General features: G+C 45.7%; 1 protein-coding gene across 3 annotated transcripts in view; it reads right to left on the bottom strand.

Moving 5' to 3' along the window:
- The window catches only part of LOC119969752 (neuronal acetylcholine receptor subunit alpha-4-like), a 37,021-nt gene extending 29,268 nt beyond the window's left edge, over nucleotides 1-7,753 (bottom strand). For 2 of the 3 annotated variants that reach the window (XM_038803797.1, XM_038803798.1), the window contains exon 1: nucleotides 7,309-7,753. Coding sequence is in view for 2 of the 3 variants with exons in the window: in XM_038803798.1 (XP_038659726.1) it covers nucleotides 7,309-7,372 (64 nt within the window). In the remaining variant the exon portion in view is untranslated. The remainder of the gene's footprint in view (nucleotides 1-7,308) is intronic. The other variant, XM_038803796.1, reaches the window with a different exon arrangement.
- Nucleotides 7,754-17,342: the final 9,589 nt, after the last annotated feature.

The raw sequence follows: 17,342 nt of genomic DNA on the forward strand, positions 1-17,342 counted from the left end.
TCTATATGTCTTAGAACCTTGGATTATGTACAAACACCACCACAAGGCCCTGGAGACGTGCCATAAACACTGTCTGAGCTGGGAGGACTCGTGTACTAATATCAGCACCCTTGGAGGAGCCAAGAGGACCAGCATTGAGGCCATGGTCATCCGAAACCAACACTGCTGGGCTGACGATGTGCTTAGAATGTCAGAGTCCCAATTGTTAAAGCAAATTTTCTTCGCCCAGCTCAAGGAAGGCACTCAAACATGAGGAGAACCAAGGAAGTGCTTCAAAGACACCCTGAAGGCTTATCTGAAGAAATATAACATGTACGTCAATGTGTAGGAAACCTTTGCTCTGAGGAAATCTACCTGGGGTAATCTCCTGATTGAAAGGACACAGTTGTTCAAGAACACCCAATGGCAAGAGGAGGTCCAGAAAAGGAGCCGAAGAAAGGAATACCAGCGACTTCGAATCTAAGGACCAATCCCATCATCTGCCAATTGTGCGAATGAAGATGCGGCTCGAGCATTGAGCACATCAGCCATGTAAGGATCCACCGAATCCATGACCAGTGACAGTATCTTCGAAGATTAAGGGATGTGGGGCAAATTCAATCAATGGAGTTAGGTCACAGTTTAGCTATGATTTAACTGAATGGTGAAAAAGGTGCTAAATGGCCTCCTCCTGTTCTTGTTTTCCTTTGGTGAAGGCTGTGGGAAACCACCTCAGCTACTCTTTAGTAAGTCGCTCAGAAATCCCATGTGCGAGACAGGGGCTGTATTAGGGGCAGGACACAATGAATCAGCATGCTTTAATGGCCTTGGTCCTTCTTATTCCTGTAACCTCTTCCAACCCTGTACCCCTACGGAATGCTCCGCACCCTCTTGTGCATTATCCCAAGCTTTGGAATTCTCTTTCGGAAAGCCTCCACCTCTCTTCCTTTAAGAGCACAGCATCGTAAGAGATAGGAGCAGAAGGTCTCCTCTACCATTCACTAAGATCATGGCTGACCTGGATGTGGCCTCAGCTCCACTTTCCTACCAAACCCTGGAAGCTGGACTGTGTTGCTGATCAGAAATTTGTCCAGCTCAGCCTTGAATGCACCCCCCCCCTCCCCCCCCCCCTGCCGGCTGCCATCACTCTCTGAGGAAGCAAACTCCAGAGCCTTATGACTCTTGGAGAGCAGAGGGGATTGGTTGCTGTTTCTTTGGGGTTTGTTGGGGGGGGTGGGTGGGTGAAAAGGTTGAATTGTTGTTAACTTTTGTTGTTGTTAGATGGTTGTAATGGCGTTACTCTGAAAAGTTGTTGGCAAAATATTTGTTTAGACTTGAATGGGGGATGGGTTGGTTGGTGGGGAAATTTTTATGTACCGTCTGTATCTGGTTGAATATTTTGTCTGTTTGCAAACTGAAAATCTTTTTTGAATAAAAATATATATATTTTTGAATTAAAGCTTTGTTTAACTGTAACAAAACTTTCCTAATTTTTCACTCCATCCTCCTTGTAACAAACACCAGCATTCCATTTGCCTCCTTAATTACTTGCTGTACCTGAATGCTGATTTCATGTTTAATCTACAAGGACACCCAATTAATACTTAAAACTCTTTGACCAGGTTATTGGTTATTTCTTCCTTTCTTCAGGCTCGAATCCATTTTTCTCATCATATCTTTCTATGTGGACTTGGTTTGTGTTCCTACATTTTTCAATGCAGATTTTGTGGTTCTGATTGATTGATTGATTCGATTTATTGTCACATGTACAGTGAAAAGTATTTTTCTGCAGCCAAGGGAACGTACACAGTACATACATAGTAGACAAAAGAACAATCAACAGAGAACATTGACAAATAGTACATCACATAGTGATTGGTTACTGTGCGGAGTAAGGGGCCAAACAAAGCAAATAAATACATGAGCAAGAGCAGCATAGGGCATCATGAATAGTGTTCTTACAGGGGACAGATCAGTCCAAGGCAGAGGCATTGAGGAGTCTCGTAGCTGTGGGGAAGAAACTTCCTATGTCTGGATGTGCGGGTCTTCTGTATCTTCTGCCTGATGGAAGGGTCTGGCAGAGGGCAAAGCCTGGGTGGGAGGGGTCTCTGACAATGCTGTCTGCCTTCCCGAGGCAGCGGGAGGTGTAGACAGAATCAATCGGAGGGTGACCAGATGGTTCTATGGACATTGCTTCTGTCACACTGAGTGCGGCGATGTGGAGATGGATATCACCATTACACGTGAGAACACCACCCACGCGGTACATACTCGTGCAACTCAGCCAACGTTGTCTACCTCACATGCTGCAGGAAAGGATGTCCCGAAGCGTGGTACATTGGCGAGACCATGCAGATGCTGCAACAACAAGTGAACGGACATCACACGACAATCACAAGGCAGGAATGTTCCCTTCCAGTCAGGGAACACTTCAGCAGTCAAGGGCATTCAGCCTCTGATCTCCGGGTAAGCGGTCTCCAAGGCGGGTTTAAGGATGCGCGACAACGCAGAATTGCCGAGCAGAAACTTATAGCCAAGTTCCGCACACATGAGTGCGGCCTCAACCGGGACCTGGGATTCATGTCGCATTACATTCACCCCCCACCATCTGGCCTGGGCTTGCAAAATCCTACCAACTGAAATGAAATGAAAATCGCTTATTGTCACAAGTAGGCTTCAAATGAAGTTACTGTGAAAAGCCCCTAGTCGCCACATTCTGGCGCCTGTTCGGGGAGGCTGGTACAGGAATTGAACTGTGCTGCTGGCCTGCCTTGGTCTGCTTTAAAAGCCAGCGATTTAGCTCAGTGTGCTAAACCACCCCTGGCCTGAGACAATTCACATCTCTTTAACCTGGGGTTACCCCTATCTCTGGATCTGTAAATTACCTGCAAATGCTCACATTCTAAGCATTGTCTGGCATCTTTGAATTTGTCTATAAATATGTTTCTGGAACATATCTCTCTATTCACCTGAGGACTGAGCAGTGCTCCGAAAGCTAGTGTTTGAAACAAACCTGTTGGACTTTAACCTGGTGTTGTAAGACTTTGTACTGTCACACTGAATGTCAGCAGGTCATTGAACCATCATAAATGTAAAAGTAACAAACTCAGCATGGTCTGGGGTGGGGGTGCGGTGTTCACCTGTGAGACTCAGTTCCACACCGCATTCTTATGGGCCAGGGTTTAGAGAACCCCAAAGTGGATCATGGAGTTCACCTGGCCCACAACTTTTAATAGATTGTGGTATGGGGAGCACACGGCCCACTCTACAGGTGTGGTACAGCAGAAATAGAGAAGTATTTTTTAAAGCAAAATAATGTTTATTCTATGAATTCAAGTTAACCTTTTTAAAACATAGTGAACATCTTAGCAACCATTAATTCAAATACAACCCCCAAAGAATACAACACTAAGTAATCCTCAATAACTTCCCAAACAACATCCAGAAGACAAAATAAGCACCTTTTAACAGAAGTACATTCGGTTTGCATTCACTACTGAAAACATTTATAATTCCCAATTTACCAAATGATCAAGTGATAGTCTTTTCATGGCAGAGAGAACAACAGTTCTCTCTGCAGCAGGGTAGCACAAGTGGCTAGCACTGTGCCTTCACAGCGCCAGGGTCCCAGGTTCGAATCCCTGCTGGGTCACTGTCAGTGCGGAGTCTGCACGTTCTCCCCGTGTCTGCGTGGGTTTCCTCCGGGTGCTCCGGCTTCCTCTCACAGTCCAAAGACATGCAGGTTAGGTGGATTGGCCATGATAAATTGCCCTTCGTGACCAAAAAGGTTTGGAGGGGTTATTGGTTACAGGGATAGGGGGAAAGTGGGGGCTTGGGTGTGTCGGTGCAGACTCGATGGGCTGAATGGCCTCCTTCTGCACTGTATGTTCTATCTAGTACACTTGCTTTGTCTGACTTCAGCTCCAACACTGAAAACCAAACCAAAAAAACACAGACACACCCAAGCTTTTCTCATAGTGAAACTAAAAAGCAGAGCCCAGAGTTCAGCTCCACCCACATTCTGACATCACTGCAGTAACATGAGCAGCCAAACATTTCTTAAAGCAACATTCTCATGACACATGGCAGAGTTACCAATTCAACCATTGGGGGAATTCTGGAGAATGATCTTAACCTTTTAAAAAATCCATCATTCAAAAGAAAGGCTGTCATTTATACATGCACCAATCATAAACTCAGGACCTCTGTTTTAGTCAGGATAGTTGAGAGAGAAGCTCTGTCCAATACCTAGACGTTGGGGCGAGTACCCTTCTTCAAAACATTGCTCTGATCTCTCTTACCCGAGTGGACAGGCAGAGGGTCGCTGAAAGGTAGTACTGCCCTCTCTCAAGCACTACACTAGGGTTGTCAACTTGACTGATGTGCTCAAGTATTCCGAGTGGGAACTGAACCTGCAACCTTTTGCCTTCTTTCTTAGCCACTGAATACTCAACCCAAACCTTAAATAACAGGTTTAAATAGTTAATGTTATTTAGCAACATAACACCTGCAGATGAAACATGTTCTAAATAACTCGGGTTCCAAATCAACCCTTTCAAGCTTCTCTTTTTTCAACCACTAATCTTTGTATTTTGAATGGCCACTGATTCTGAACCACACTGTGACCATTTATGGGCTGTCTCCTGTACAATCTCCAGTCTTTAACCTCCAAAAACATTTCTTTCAGAGTGAAATAGGAGCCGAACATGGGGATTATTAATAGATTGATTGCGGCAAAGAAACAAGTAAAATATTTATATTGTATGAACGTCATGCAACACGTCAGGGCAGCACGGTAGCATGGTGGTTAGCATAAATGCTTCACAGCTCCAGGGTCCCAGGTTCGGTTCCCGGCTGGGTCACTGTCTGTGCGGAGTCTGCACGTCCTCCCCGTGTGTGCGTGGGTTTCCTCCGGGTGCTCCGGTTTCCTCCCACAGTCCAAAGATGTGCGGGTTAGGTGGATTGGCCATGCTAAAATTGCCCGTAGTGTCCTAAAAAAAAAGTAAGGTTTGGGGGGGGGGGTTGTTGGGTTACGGGTATAGGGTGGATACGTGGGTTTGAGTAGGGTGATCATTGCTCGGCACAACATCGAGGGCCGAAGGGCCTGTTCTGTGCTGTACTGTTCTACTGTTCTATGTTCTATGTCATTGAGATGTCTTTATTTTTAAAAGCCAGAGGGGCAGAGAATAAATCCCCGTATGTCACACTGTAGAATTAGTCATGGTAGATGTACTTAATATTCTGTAATAAACACAGTAAGTTCTGGACAATCTCAGCAGGCCTGACAGCATCTGTGGAGAGAGAAGGGAGCGAATGTTTCGAGTCTGGGTGACTCTGTCAAAACTGGGGAGAACTGGAAATAAGATTAGATTAATATTATGTAGTGTTGCAGTTGGAAACTTTCAGTGACCTGTGATCTCTCAGTCTGCCTCTCAGCTGTCCACTGTCTGAAGGTGGGCTTGCTCAGAAAATAACGCCAACATCGCATCCAATCGATGCCTTTAATACAAACACCCCCAACCCGCACCTTTTATGTGCCACTGGTTATATCTACAGAACCATGTGGAGATATTTAAACATCAATCCATCTCTTAACAAGACTCAAGTAATAATAATCTTTATTATTGGCACAAGTAGGCTTACATTAACACTGCAATGAAGTTACTGTGAAAAGCCCCTAGTCGCCACATTCTGGTGCCTGCTTGAAAACACTGAGGGAGAATTCAGAATGTCCAATTCACCTAACAGCAGGTATTTTGGGACTTGTGGGAGGAAACCGGAGCACCCGGAGGAAACCCACGCAGACGCGGGGAGAACGTGAGACCCTGGTGCTGTGAAGCAACAGTGCTATCCACTGTGCTATCGAGCCGCCCAGTTGAAATTAGAACTTGTTACTGAGAAACATTTATCAGCATCTGTACAATTCACTACCATCCCAATTAAACAAAGGGATGCAAATACATGCGACATATGACAATGGTTCCAATATCAATCCCTACATTTAGAAAGTTCCTTCAGTTTTGAGGAGCGGATAGAATGGATTGTTTCCCGCGATCACAGAAAGTGCAGCGTTGATATTCTCAGAGTGATGGGATTATCTGAACAGGATCGGCCGGTGGGAGGGGTCCAGGAGGGTGGAGCTGAGAGCACAGACCCACCAGCCTGAGGCGAGGGGGAGACCCCCCCCCCCCCCTCTCTGCGGCCCCCCCCCCCCCCCTCTCTGCGCCGGCTGTTATGTCAGAAAGGCTGAAATGGACAAGAAGTAATTTGATTGTGTTTCAATCTGGAAACTGAAGAAGTATCAATGTGGGAGACTGGGGGGGGGGGGGGGGGGGGGGTTGTCTTTGCAGGAGAGTGATGTGTGAGAGGCTGAATGTGAGAATATGAGACAATATGTGTCAGAATGTGTAACCAAGGGTGCGTAACAATATCCACGAGTGAATGTGTGTGTCAATATTAGTGCTTGTGTGACACTATTGTGTGTGTAACAATATTAGTGTATGTGAGTGAATATTAGTGTGCGTGTAACAGTATTAGTGTGTGAGTGAATATTGGTGGGTGGGTGTGACAATATTAGTGTGCGTGACACTATTATCGTATGTGCAACAATATCAGTGAGTGTGAATATTAGTGAGTGTGTGTAACAGTATTAGTGTGTGTGAGTGAATATTATATAGTGAGTGTGTGCAACATATTAGTGTGTGTGAATTAATATTAGTGAGTGTGTGGAACATATTAATGTGAGTGAATATTAGTGAGTGTGTAACAGTATTAGTGTGTGAGTGAATATTAGTGAGTGTGTAACAGTATTAGTGTGTGTGCAACATATTAGTGTGTGAGTGAATATTAGTGAGAGTGTGGAACATATTAATGTGAGTAAATATTAGTGTGTGTAACAGTATTAGTGTGTGAGTGAATATTAGTGAGTGTGTAACAGTATTAGTGTGTGTGAGTGAATATTAGTGAGTGGGTGTGAATATTAGTGAGTGTGTGGAACATATTAGTGTGTGAGTGAATATTAGTGAGTGTGTAACCGTATTAGTGTGTGAGTGAATATTAGTGAGTGTGTAAAAGTATTAGTGTGTGTGAGTGAATATTAGTGAGTGGGTGTGAATATTAGTGATTGTGCAACATATTATCAGTGTAAGTGTGAGGGGCGGCAGGTCTTGCCTGGGGTGTAATTAGACCGAAGTTACTCGGGGTCAGTTTCAGTGTTGGGATTCCTCCCCCTACCACCTACCAGCCCTGTCCTGGGTGATAAATAACTCTTCCCGAGCTGTACCTGTGGGGGGAACAGTGACAGCAATAGGAGACGATCAGAAATCTTACCTGAGAAAATCTCCATGAGTATCAGCAGCAGGAGAACAAAGTTAGTCCACAGCGAGGGCATCATCCTGGGCAGACACGCCAGCTCCCTCGCCTGCCCCTTTCCAGCTCTCTCAGTCTCTCTTTCCTGGTTCTTTAACTCTATCTCTCCCTTTCTCACTTTGCCTTCTGTCCGCTCTCTTCCATTAACGGTATCTTGAAGGAATATATCTTTAATCTCTCTGGGCTTTATACTTTGCCTCAATGAGAAGAGTGGGAGAGTGTTCCAGCTTCTCTCTCTCTCTCTCTCTTTAAAAATAAAGCCAGAGGGTTTATTTTGTCTGTTTCTCTGTCCTCTTCACTCGTTCTCCTTTCTCCCAGTAGTTGGCTTCTCCCAGTTGCTGATGGTAACCTTTACCAAACACTCCCTGCACCTCCTGGGCTGTGGCAGGACTCGTTCTGATTGAGTAACCTTCCGGGAGCAGCCCGTCCCTATCCAGAGAGGGCGGGAGGGAGGGAGGGAGGGAGGGAGCGGGCGGGAGGGAGGGAGGACCCCAGCCTCTCAGCAGACAGCTCAGGGACCAATCTTCACAGAGGTGTGTAGAGTGAAGTCAGTATTGGATTAAATGGAATCAGACTTGGCAATTAAACACCGTCCCGAAATAATCTCCAGTTGTACTTGGAGCCGGGCCTGGGGGATGAATGGGTTTTGAGGGGGAGCTCCAGGCAGAAATAGGCTCACAGTGAAATCACTTCTCCGTGTGGGATCTGGGGGAGGGAGATGGATTTAGGAACACAATTTGCAGTTTGCAGCTCTGAAATTGCAATAACTGGAGTGATTCCCCACCGGGCCGAACAGCGGAACCTGCAATATTCCATCACCTCCTGGTTCCAAAGGTACAGCTGGAGCCCACAAAGAGGCCATTCGACCCGTCTGCATCAGCAAACCCCGCCTTCTCCCCCTGCACCGGCACATTCTTCCTTTTCAGATAAGTCCCATTCCTTTTTGAATGCTTCACTGGAGCCTGTCTCCCAACAGCCTCATAGAACTGAATACCGTCAGAAACCTGAGTCACCGGAATGTCTAAACACTGGGGATCAGGCAAAGGACAAGTGTCTGAATGGTCTCCCCACTCTGCTGTGTCCATATCAAATATCATTTCACACATTGGAGCTCAGTGTAAAAATGAACTCTTCCGACTGGGATCTGGCGTCACAGCCAGGGCATTATACAGATTAATGGTTCCCCAGGTGTGGTTATATGGATCGGCCATTCTCCAGGTGTGTTATACAGATCAGTGGTTCCCCAGGTGTGGTTATATGGATCGGTGGTCTCCAGGTATGGTTATACGGATCGGTCAGGTGTGGTTATACAGATCGGTGGTTCTCCAGGTGTGGTTATACAGATCAGCGGGTCTCCAGGTGTGGTTATACAGATCTGTGATTCTCCAGGTGTGTTATACAGATTAATGGTTCTCCAGGTGTGGTTATACGATCAGTGGTTCTCCAGGTGTGTTTATTCAGATCCGTGGTTCCTCAGGTGTGGTTATACAGATCGGTGGTTCTCCAGGTATAGTTATACAGATTGATGCTTTTCCAGGTGTGGTTATTCAGATCGGTGGTTCTCCACGTGTGGTTATATGGATCGGTGGTTCTCCAGGTGTATTTATTCAGATCCGTAGTTCCCCAGGTGTGGTTATACAGATCGGTGGTTGTCCAGGTGTGGTTATACAGATCGGCAGTTCTCCAGGTGTGGTTATTCAAATCGGCAGTTCCCCAGGTATGGTTATACAGATCGGTGGTTCCCCAGGTATGGTTATACAGATCGGTGGTTCCCCAGGTATGGTTATACAAATCGGTGGTTCACCAGGTGTGGTTATTCAGATCTGTAGTTCTCCAGGTGTGGTTATTCAGAGCGACAGTTCTCCAGGTGTGGTTATTCAGAGCAACAGTTCCCCAGGTGTGGTCATACAGATTAGTGGTTCTCCAGGTGTGGTTATACAGATCGGCAGTTCTCCAGGTGTGGTTATTCAGAGCAACAGTTCCCCAGGTGTGGTCATACAGATTAGTGGTTCTCCAGGTGTGGTTCCCCAGTCACTGATAGTCCATCAGGATCTTCCAATTGGATCACAGGCTGCTCCAGAATGCATTGACTGAGCCGCAGTGTCCCAGTCATGGCCAGAAGGGGAAATAGACAAAAATCCATATCCACACCACTGGAATAAGTCCATAACACGTAGGATAGAGGAACATAAATTGACCATTCAGCCCATTGAGTCTGTTCTGCCATTCAAAGAGACTGTGACTGATCTGATGTGATAGTGTCATACATCCAGTGAGGTTCCTCTGGCACCATGATTCAGAGAATCCCTACAGTGTGGAAGGAGAACATTCAGCCCACCTATTCTGCACTGGCCCTTGGAAAGAGTCTCCTACTTAAGCTCATGCTTCCACCCTATCCCCGTAAACCAATAACCCTGCCTAATCTTTTGGACACTAAGGGGCAATTTAGCATGGCCAATCCACCTAACCTGCACATCTTTGGACTGTGGGGGGAAATCGGAGCCTCCAAAGGAAATCCATGCAGACACGGGGAGAAAGTGCAAACTCCACATAGATAGTAACCCATGGCCGGAATTGAACCTGGGTCCCTGGAGCTGTGAGGCCGCCAGTGACCAGAAACACACAGCTGCATGGTCAGAGTATCAGCACCTGTGGGGCTGGAGACCGAGAGGAACAGGCTGAACATGGAGTTGGACATGAGACTGAAACTCTCCAACTTGCAACCAGACCATCACCTCAGCCCTGTCTCATGACAGGACATGCCATTCTTCCCATGAATTCTGATCAGGTTTGTTTCAGTGGCATGTGAATGTGGGTGAGCTGGATGCAGTGGATGGTCCATGGTGTCTTTTGTTGGACCTAACTGGGCAATGAGTAAAAATGTTTGAGAACTGATCATTTATAAGTAAGCGAGAACTGCTCAGCGCCATGAACTCTTCATTTAGAGAGTGGAGCTCAGAATGAACTCGTCCTATCCTGGCTGTTCATTCTCCTATACTCTCTGTGGGAGGTGGAATATTTAACTGATCTGTTGTGCAAATTGAAACATGGGTTTTGTTTTGGCAAGAGTCAAGGACAGGCCAAGTTTCTTGTGTGCAGAATTGGAGAGGTTGTGAATGGCTTGCAAATCCTGTGTAGGGCGGGCAATGACACTGCAATCATCCACAAACTATAGACCATATAGATTTATGGAGGTAAGTTTAGTTTTGACATGGAGGCAACTGAGGTTAAAGAGTTTTCCATCTTCGCAGTATTTAACACTGACAAAGCCAGTTAATCTTTAACATGAATAGTCACTGTCAGGTATATTGGAAAAGGGTATGGGGGCTGTCACTCAGTTTTGCTTGACTGGACACTGTCCACATAGTCAAAAACTGTCTCTCCCACCACATCCTGTGCTCTCAGCTCTCAAATGATTGGTGTTCGATGGAGGACAAAGAAGACATCAAAACACACTGAAGGTCTCTTGAACTGTAGCAACATTGATATTAATGACTGAAAGGAACTTGCTACCAATCATTCAAAATGACAACAACTTGTCCATCAAGTTGCGCCACACTTTGAGTCACAACAAGTTAATGAAGAGGCAGAGTGGAGGCACAGAGAAGGAAAAGGAAGCAGATCCTGCACTTCAGATCCCGCTACCTCATGGGGCATTCTTCCTCAAGCCCTGTGCATTGAGAATTGGCCGGTTTAATAATAATAATCTTTTTATTGTCACAAGTAGGCTTACATTAACACTGCAATGAAGTTACTGTGAAAATCCCCTAGTCGCCACATTCCGGCGCCTGTTCGGGTACACTGAGAGAGAATTCAGAATTAGTCATATTAAGGCACATGGCAGACCTCATGACCGTGAATAGATGTCACCTCGAATGAGGGACAGTTGACCACGTTCATACTCTCCACCTCAGCCTATTTGACTCCTCCCTTTTCCATTTCAACCTGGATTGTACAGTTGATATGATCAGCATACTGCTAATTTCAGGTCTCGCACCATTTTCCCTGCCCCTCTCTCCCCCTCTCTCTCTCTCTCTGGTCCTCTATCCCTCCCTTCTTTTCTCCTTATTTCTCTCTATTCTTTCTTCTCTCTCAGGTGTTGGCAATCTGCTGCGCACCTGGTCACACAAATGTTCTCCCTTAACAAGCATCCTCACCCTCACCCCACCTACTTGCTTCATTTAAAATGCAGCCCCAAAGTTTCTTAAAATAGTAAAAGATGAGTAATTCTACCCGTGGCTGCGGAGTTTCTGACAGGCGGTTGTGGATGTGGCCCTTACAGTGGTTCAGTCACCTCCAGCTCAATCGATAAAGGCTTTAAATAAATCAGAATGTGATGGGGAGTTTGCTGCAGTTTATTGTCACCTCAGGGGTGAAACCTGACAGAATGAAATCTCTGCCAATTTGCCTCGTACAAAATATACATTTAATTCTACAATTATGTTTTAGTGCCTTTCCTCTCAAAGTTATGCCGTTTGCTTTATTATTATAATGATGCAATTATAATCCACTTGCTTAGATGTCACAGCTTATTATATTTCTGGAATAATTCCTCAAAAGCTGTCACACATTGGGTTGAATTTTGACATTTGAGTGCTCCCAGCCCCATGATTTTGACATTTACCAGAGGAGTTATCAGTGCCACATGTGTGTGCAAAATTAAGCAAAGTTGTCAAAGGGTATGGGGTCCCATGGGTGGGTGGGCCAGGGTCCCAATTGTAGATACTGGGGCTCCCATCATTCCAGAAGCCCAAATTTATTTGATTGTTAACTCAAGTGCCCATCAAAATAATTTAGCACTGACCTTGAGCTCTTCTTCCTCATTGTCTGTGGGTGCCAACCTCTCCAGCCTCAAATGGTGATGAGAAATCTGTGAATTTTACACGATAGTCATTTCCATGTCAATAGGGGCCTGCGCCCTGAAACAGACAGCCGGCAGGGTTGCCTTCAAAGTTGAATCGCTGTTCATAGGACTCGGAGGCAACTTGATGTTGCCCCGTGGATAGCAGGCAAAGGGTACGGAAGTGTCATGACTGATGTTGTATCTGTGATAGTACTGAACCAGATCAGCCAATCACCTGTCCTCAATCAGACTGAGGGGAAAGTGTCGGTCAGGGCATATCAGAGTATTATGGTCTGTCTTGTTCGCCTCTACCCAAACAAAAATGTGAATGGTTCAGCCCTCAGAAGACACCTTTCACAGCACAGCAGAACTTCCTCAATCCCCACTGAGAACGAACAAGCAAAAAAAATACAAAATAACAGCGGGCACATCTTCTACTAATGTGTAGAAAGGGAGAGTAGCGAACGTAAATATGGCTCCCCGAGAGACTGAGACAAGAGATTTTAATGGACAATATGGAAATAGCAGAGACATTAAACAAATATTTTGTGTCTGTCTCCACTGTAGAATATCCAAAGTACATTTTGGTATTACAAGAGCGAGATATTAGGAAATTGGGTCCAGAAATGGGATCAAAGATGTAGTAGGCAATTTAGGGTGAACAAACTGAGGGGAAAATATGTTAGCACAGTGTCCACACATGGCCTGAGTTACATTGTCCCATTCAGACTTCAACTCATTAGTGGGAATACTCAGGATGCCCCTGTTCAGCCAGGGTTATCCACTCAAGATCCATTGTCCTTTTGGACACTCTTGTTTGTCCAGCCATAGCCTTTCATAGAGTCTGATGGCCTCTTTTGTCCACGAATGGGAGGTTAGTTGCATATCAATAGAACAGCTCTGTTCTTTTGTATAAACGGGAGTGGGGAAACAAACAGCCCAGATAATAATGATGAGTTCAAGTCTGGACACCCCAGGAGACAACTTTTGTTTTACGGGTTGGCCGTAACTCAGTGAGAGAGAGAGGTAAATAATCCTGTTTGAACACGTAGAGAAGAAGGATTTGAAAAGCCACAGAGAGAGGTCATGGAAAGCTGGTTCAGAGACAGGCTTTCGGAAAGAACCTCACTGACAGAATCAAAATTGCTTTGTAAATACAAGAATCATCTTTGCCTGGCTGTGTAAGTGGAATGATGGCTGTATGTTGCTTTGAAATGCTGTTTATTGGGAACTTGTGTATTATCGTTAAGAAACTACATGTAATCTGTTATTGTTAGGGTTGAAATTTAAAAGTTTAAATATTGGTTTTCTTTTGTTTTACTAAATCCCGTTTATGAAATAACAAAGCTCTATTTCTTATGCTATAATTCCTGGAATGAACCAATCTTTCTGCATGATGGTTCTGGTCCAGTCTCTTAGCTACTGGTGAGAGCTGAGCAGGCATCCGTAACATCGGTGTATAGAGATAAACAGGCTAATTTTAAGATGTAACTCATGAAGAGCTGCAAGGGCCAGTGCACAGAACTCAGCTATTTACAATCTCTATCAATGACATAGATGAAGGGACCAAGTGGATTAGATTTAAGTTTGCTGATGATAAGAAGTGCGGCGAGTAAATAAACTGTGAGGACATAAAGTGGTTACAAAGGGATGTAAACTGGTCAAGGGACTGGTCAAGGTGGCAAATTGATTATAATGTGGGGAACAGTGAAATCATCCACTTCAGCAGGAAGAATGAAAAGCAGCAAACTTTTTAAAAGCTGAGACACTAATAAGTGTTGGTAATGGGAGGGATTTGGGTGTTCTAGTTCATACATCACTGAAATATAACATGCAGGCACAACAGGTAATTAGGAAGACTTCTGGTAGCGTAGCGTTTCAAAATAGAAAACATTTGAGGAAACTACTCAACACATTGTATCCTGTCATGAAAACATATCAGGGATATCCAAAAAATGAGAATATTTTCTGTCGGTTATGTTCTGTTCATATTTTAACCTGTTGGGAGGGGAATGAAGGCAAGGGACCGAGTGACTGTGTGAATCTAAATTGTGCATTTAATATGGTAATGAGCCAAGCAAAACTGCAAACAAATGTTTAGCTAAAACAATTTAGTAAGAATGGGTACAGACAAGAATAGTTCTGAATGGGTTGTTAGGTTTAAAAGGATGAGGGGAGGAATTCTCCGACCCCCCCGCAGGGTCGGACAATCGCCAGGGGCCAGCGTAAATCCCCCGACATGGCCGGAATTCTCCGCCACCCGGGAATTGGCAGGGGTGGGAATCACGCCACGCCGGTCAGCGGGCCCCCCGTGGCGATTCTCTGGCCTGCGATGGGCCGAAGTCCCGCCGCTGTCAGGCCTCTCCCGCCGGCGTGGTTTAAACCACCTCTGGTGCCGGCGGGAGCAGGCGGCGCGAGCGGGCTCCGGGGTCCTGGGGCGGGCGCGGGGCGATCTGACACCGGGGAGTGCCCCCACGGTGTCCTGGCCCGCGATCGGGGCCCACCGATCGGCGGGTGGGCCAGTGCCGTGGGGGCACTCTTTTTCTTTCGCCGCCGCCACGGCCTCCACCATGGCGGAGGCGGAAGAGACCCCCTCCACCGCGCATGCGCCGGGGTGACGCCAGCGGCCGCTGACGCTCCGGTGCATGCGCGGACTCAGGCTGGCCGGCGAAGGCGGGGCGCCAAAGGCCGTTCGCATCAGTCGGCGGGGCGCCAACCACTCTGGCACGGGACTAGCCGCTAAAGGTGCGGAGAATTCCGCACCTTTGGGGAGGCCCGACGCCGGAGTGGTTCTTGCCACTCCGGTACACCGGGACCCCCCACCCCGCCTGGTAGGGGAGAATCCCGGCCGAGGTATGGAAGGTGTATTATGATCCGAGACCAGACTCCAACAGTGACTCGGATACGGGACAGAAACCGCAATATTTTATTTTCATTTTGTCAGACTGTGAGGAAAGGATACCTCACTCCCGGGGAATTTCACAAAGAAATAGGGAAATGGCTTATTGAAACAAACTTTATTACTAACACAGTATTAAAATCTTTAACATCACACAAGAAAATAACTTACAATTACCCCTTAAACAACGCTGATCAATACTGTGACACAATAACCCTTAACTGCTATCTTTATTCCCACTTAAACAACAAGAAAGTAAACCATCCCAGCTCTGAATCCACTTTATCTACCAATGACACAGAGGAATACTTGCTTTACAGAGATATTCTTTGAGAAAGAGAGATCTTTTGACACTGTTTTTTGAAGACAAGACCTGACTCCTGTCAGATCCATGCAGAAACACCGGTTGTGTGTCTTCAATAGCTGTTTCTCAGCTTGTTTTAGCTCCCCCTTGTGCTCAGACAAGTCTGCACTGCTGTAAGGCATGTTAATTTCTTTTTAGCTGAATTTCAGAGAGCAAAACTGCCTGACTTGTGGTCACAGCTTCATCCAAAACTGCACTGACCTGCTTTTCCTCCAAAATGCCTGATGCCGTAGCTTCACCCAGTAATTACATCATCTTAAAAAGCTGAAATCTAATTAACTTTCCTATCTTTAAGGCCATGTTACCGGTCCACCCGCCTTCAGCTGCTTCATTAATGACCTCCATTCCATCATAAAGTCAGAAGTGGGGGAAGTCGGAATTGGGGACACGCTATGACTCTATCATAGAGGGATATGGGCTAAATGCAGGCACGTGGGACTAGCTAAGTGATAGAAACTGGGTGGCATGGACAAGCTGGGCCGAAAGGCCTGTTTCCGTACTATAAATATCTATGACTCCATGACTGCACAATGTGCAACACCATTCATAACTCCTCAGATAATGAAGCAGTACATGCCCACATGCAGCAAGACCTGGACAATATCCAGGCAAGTAGCGAATAACGTTCGAGCCACATAAGTGCCAAGCAATGGCCATCTCCAACAAGAGAGAGTCTAACAATCTAACATTCAATAACAATTCTAGTTTGGTAATGCTTCTGTGAGACATAGCATTGGGAAGTTCTGGGTGATGTGCAACATTAGAGAACATTTAATGCTGGCTGATCTTTGTGACGTTGCTTCAAAGGTGATAGATTTCTGTGATACTGTTTACACCAGAATGGAACATAAGTTTTCAGTTTTCCTGACTCACAGCCTTCATCCCAAATCCTGGATCTTCAGGGGTGAGAAATATCAGCTCGATAATAAATACATTGAGCACCAATGAATGTCCTTTCTGTCTTTCTTACATCTTTTTATCATAACTGGCTCTGCTAAAGGTGACAGAGACATGACTCTCATCAATCAAGAGCCCAATCCCAATCCAGAGCGCCTGTCCACAATTCCCTTTAGCCCCAAGTGCTATATCTAACTGATTCTTGAAAACATACAATGTTTTGGCCTCAACTGTAGGTTGTAGTAGCGAGTTCCACAGGATCGCCACTCTCTCAGTGAAGAAATTTCTCCTCATCTCAGTTCCAAAAGGTCTACCTCAGACTTTGACCTCTGGTTCTGGACACCCCCACCATCGGGAATATCCTTCCTGCATCTACCCGCTCTAGTCCTGCTAGAATTTTATAGGTTTCTAAGAGATGCTGCCTCATTCTTCTGAACTCCAGTAAATATAATCCCAACCGACTCAATCTCTCCTCATGCGTCAGTCCGTCATCCCAGCATTCAACCTAGTAAACCTTCGCTGCACTCGCTCTATAACAAGAACATCCTTCCTCAAATAAGGAGACCAACACTGTACACAATACTCCAGGCCTCACCAAGGCCCTGTATAATTGCTTCAAGACATCCCTTCTCCTGTACTAGAATCCTCTCGCAAGGAAGGCCAACATACCATTAGCCTTCTTTACCGCCTGCTGTACCCGCATGCTTACCTTCAGCGACTGGTGTACAAGGACACCCAGGTCTCATTGCACATTCCCCTCTCCTAATTTCTATCCATTCAGATAATAATCTGCCTTCCTGCTTTTGCTAGGTATGGTTCAGTATATTTGAATACAAGTCTATGAAATTATTAACATTTATAAACTGTATTAAACACCGACCACAAGATCTTTCTTAATAATTGTTTCAGTCACAGTGATGCCTTTCAGAGCTGCCAACCTCAATAAGCCAGAGTTAATTTTTAAAAAATAAGAGCACCTTCTCCTCTGCCAA

The sequence above is a fragment of the Scyliorhinus canicula genome, chromosome 7, assembly GCF_902713615.1.
Source record: "Scyliorhinus canicula chromosome 7, sScyCan1.1, whole genome shotgun sequence".
Taxonomy (NCBI): domain Eukaryota; kingdom Metazoa; phylum Chordata; class Chondrichthyes; order Carcharhiniformes; family Scyliorhinidae; genus Scyliorhinus; species Scyliorhinus canicula.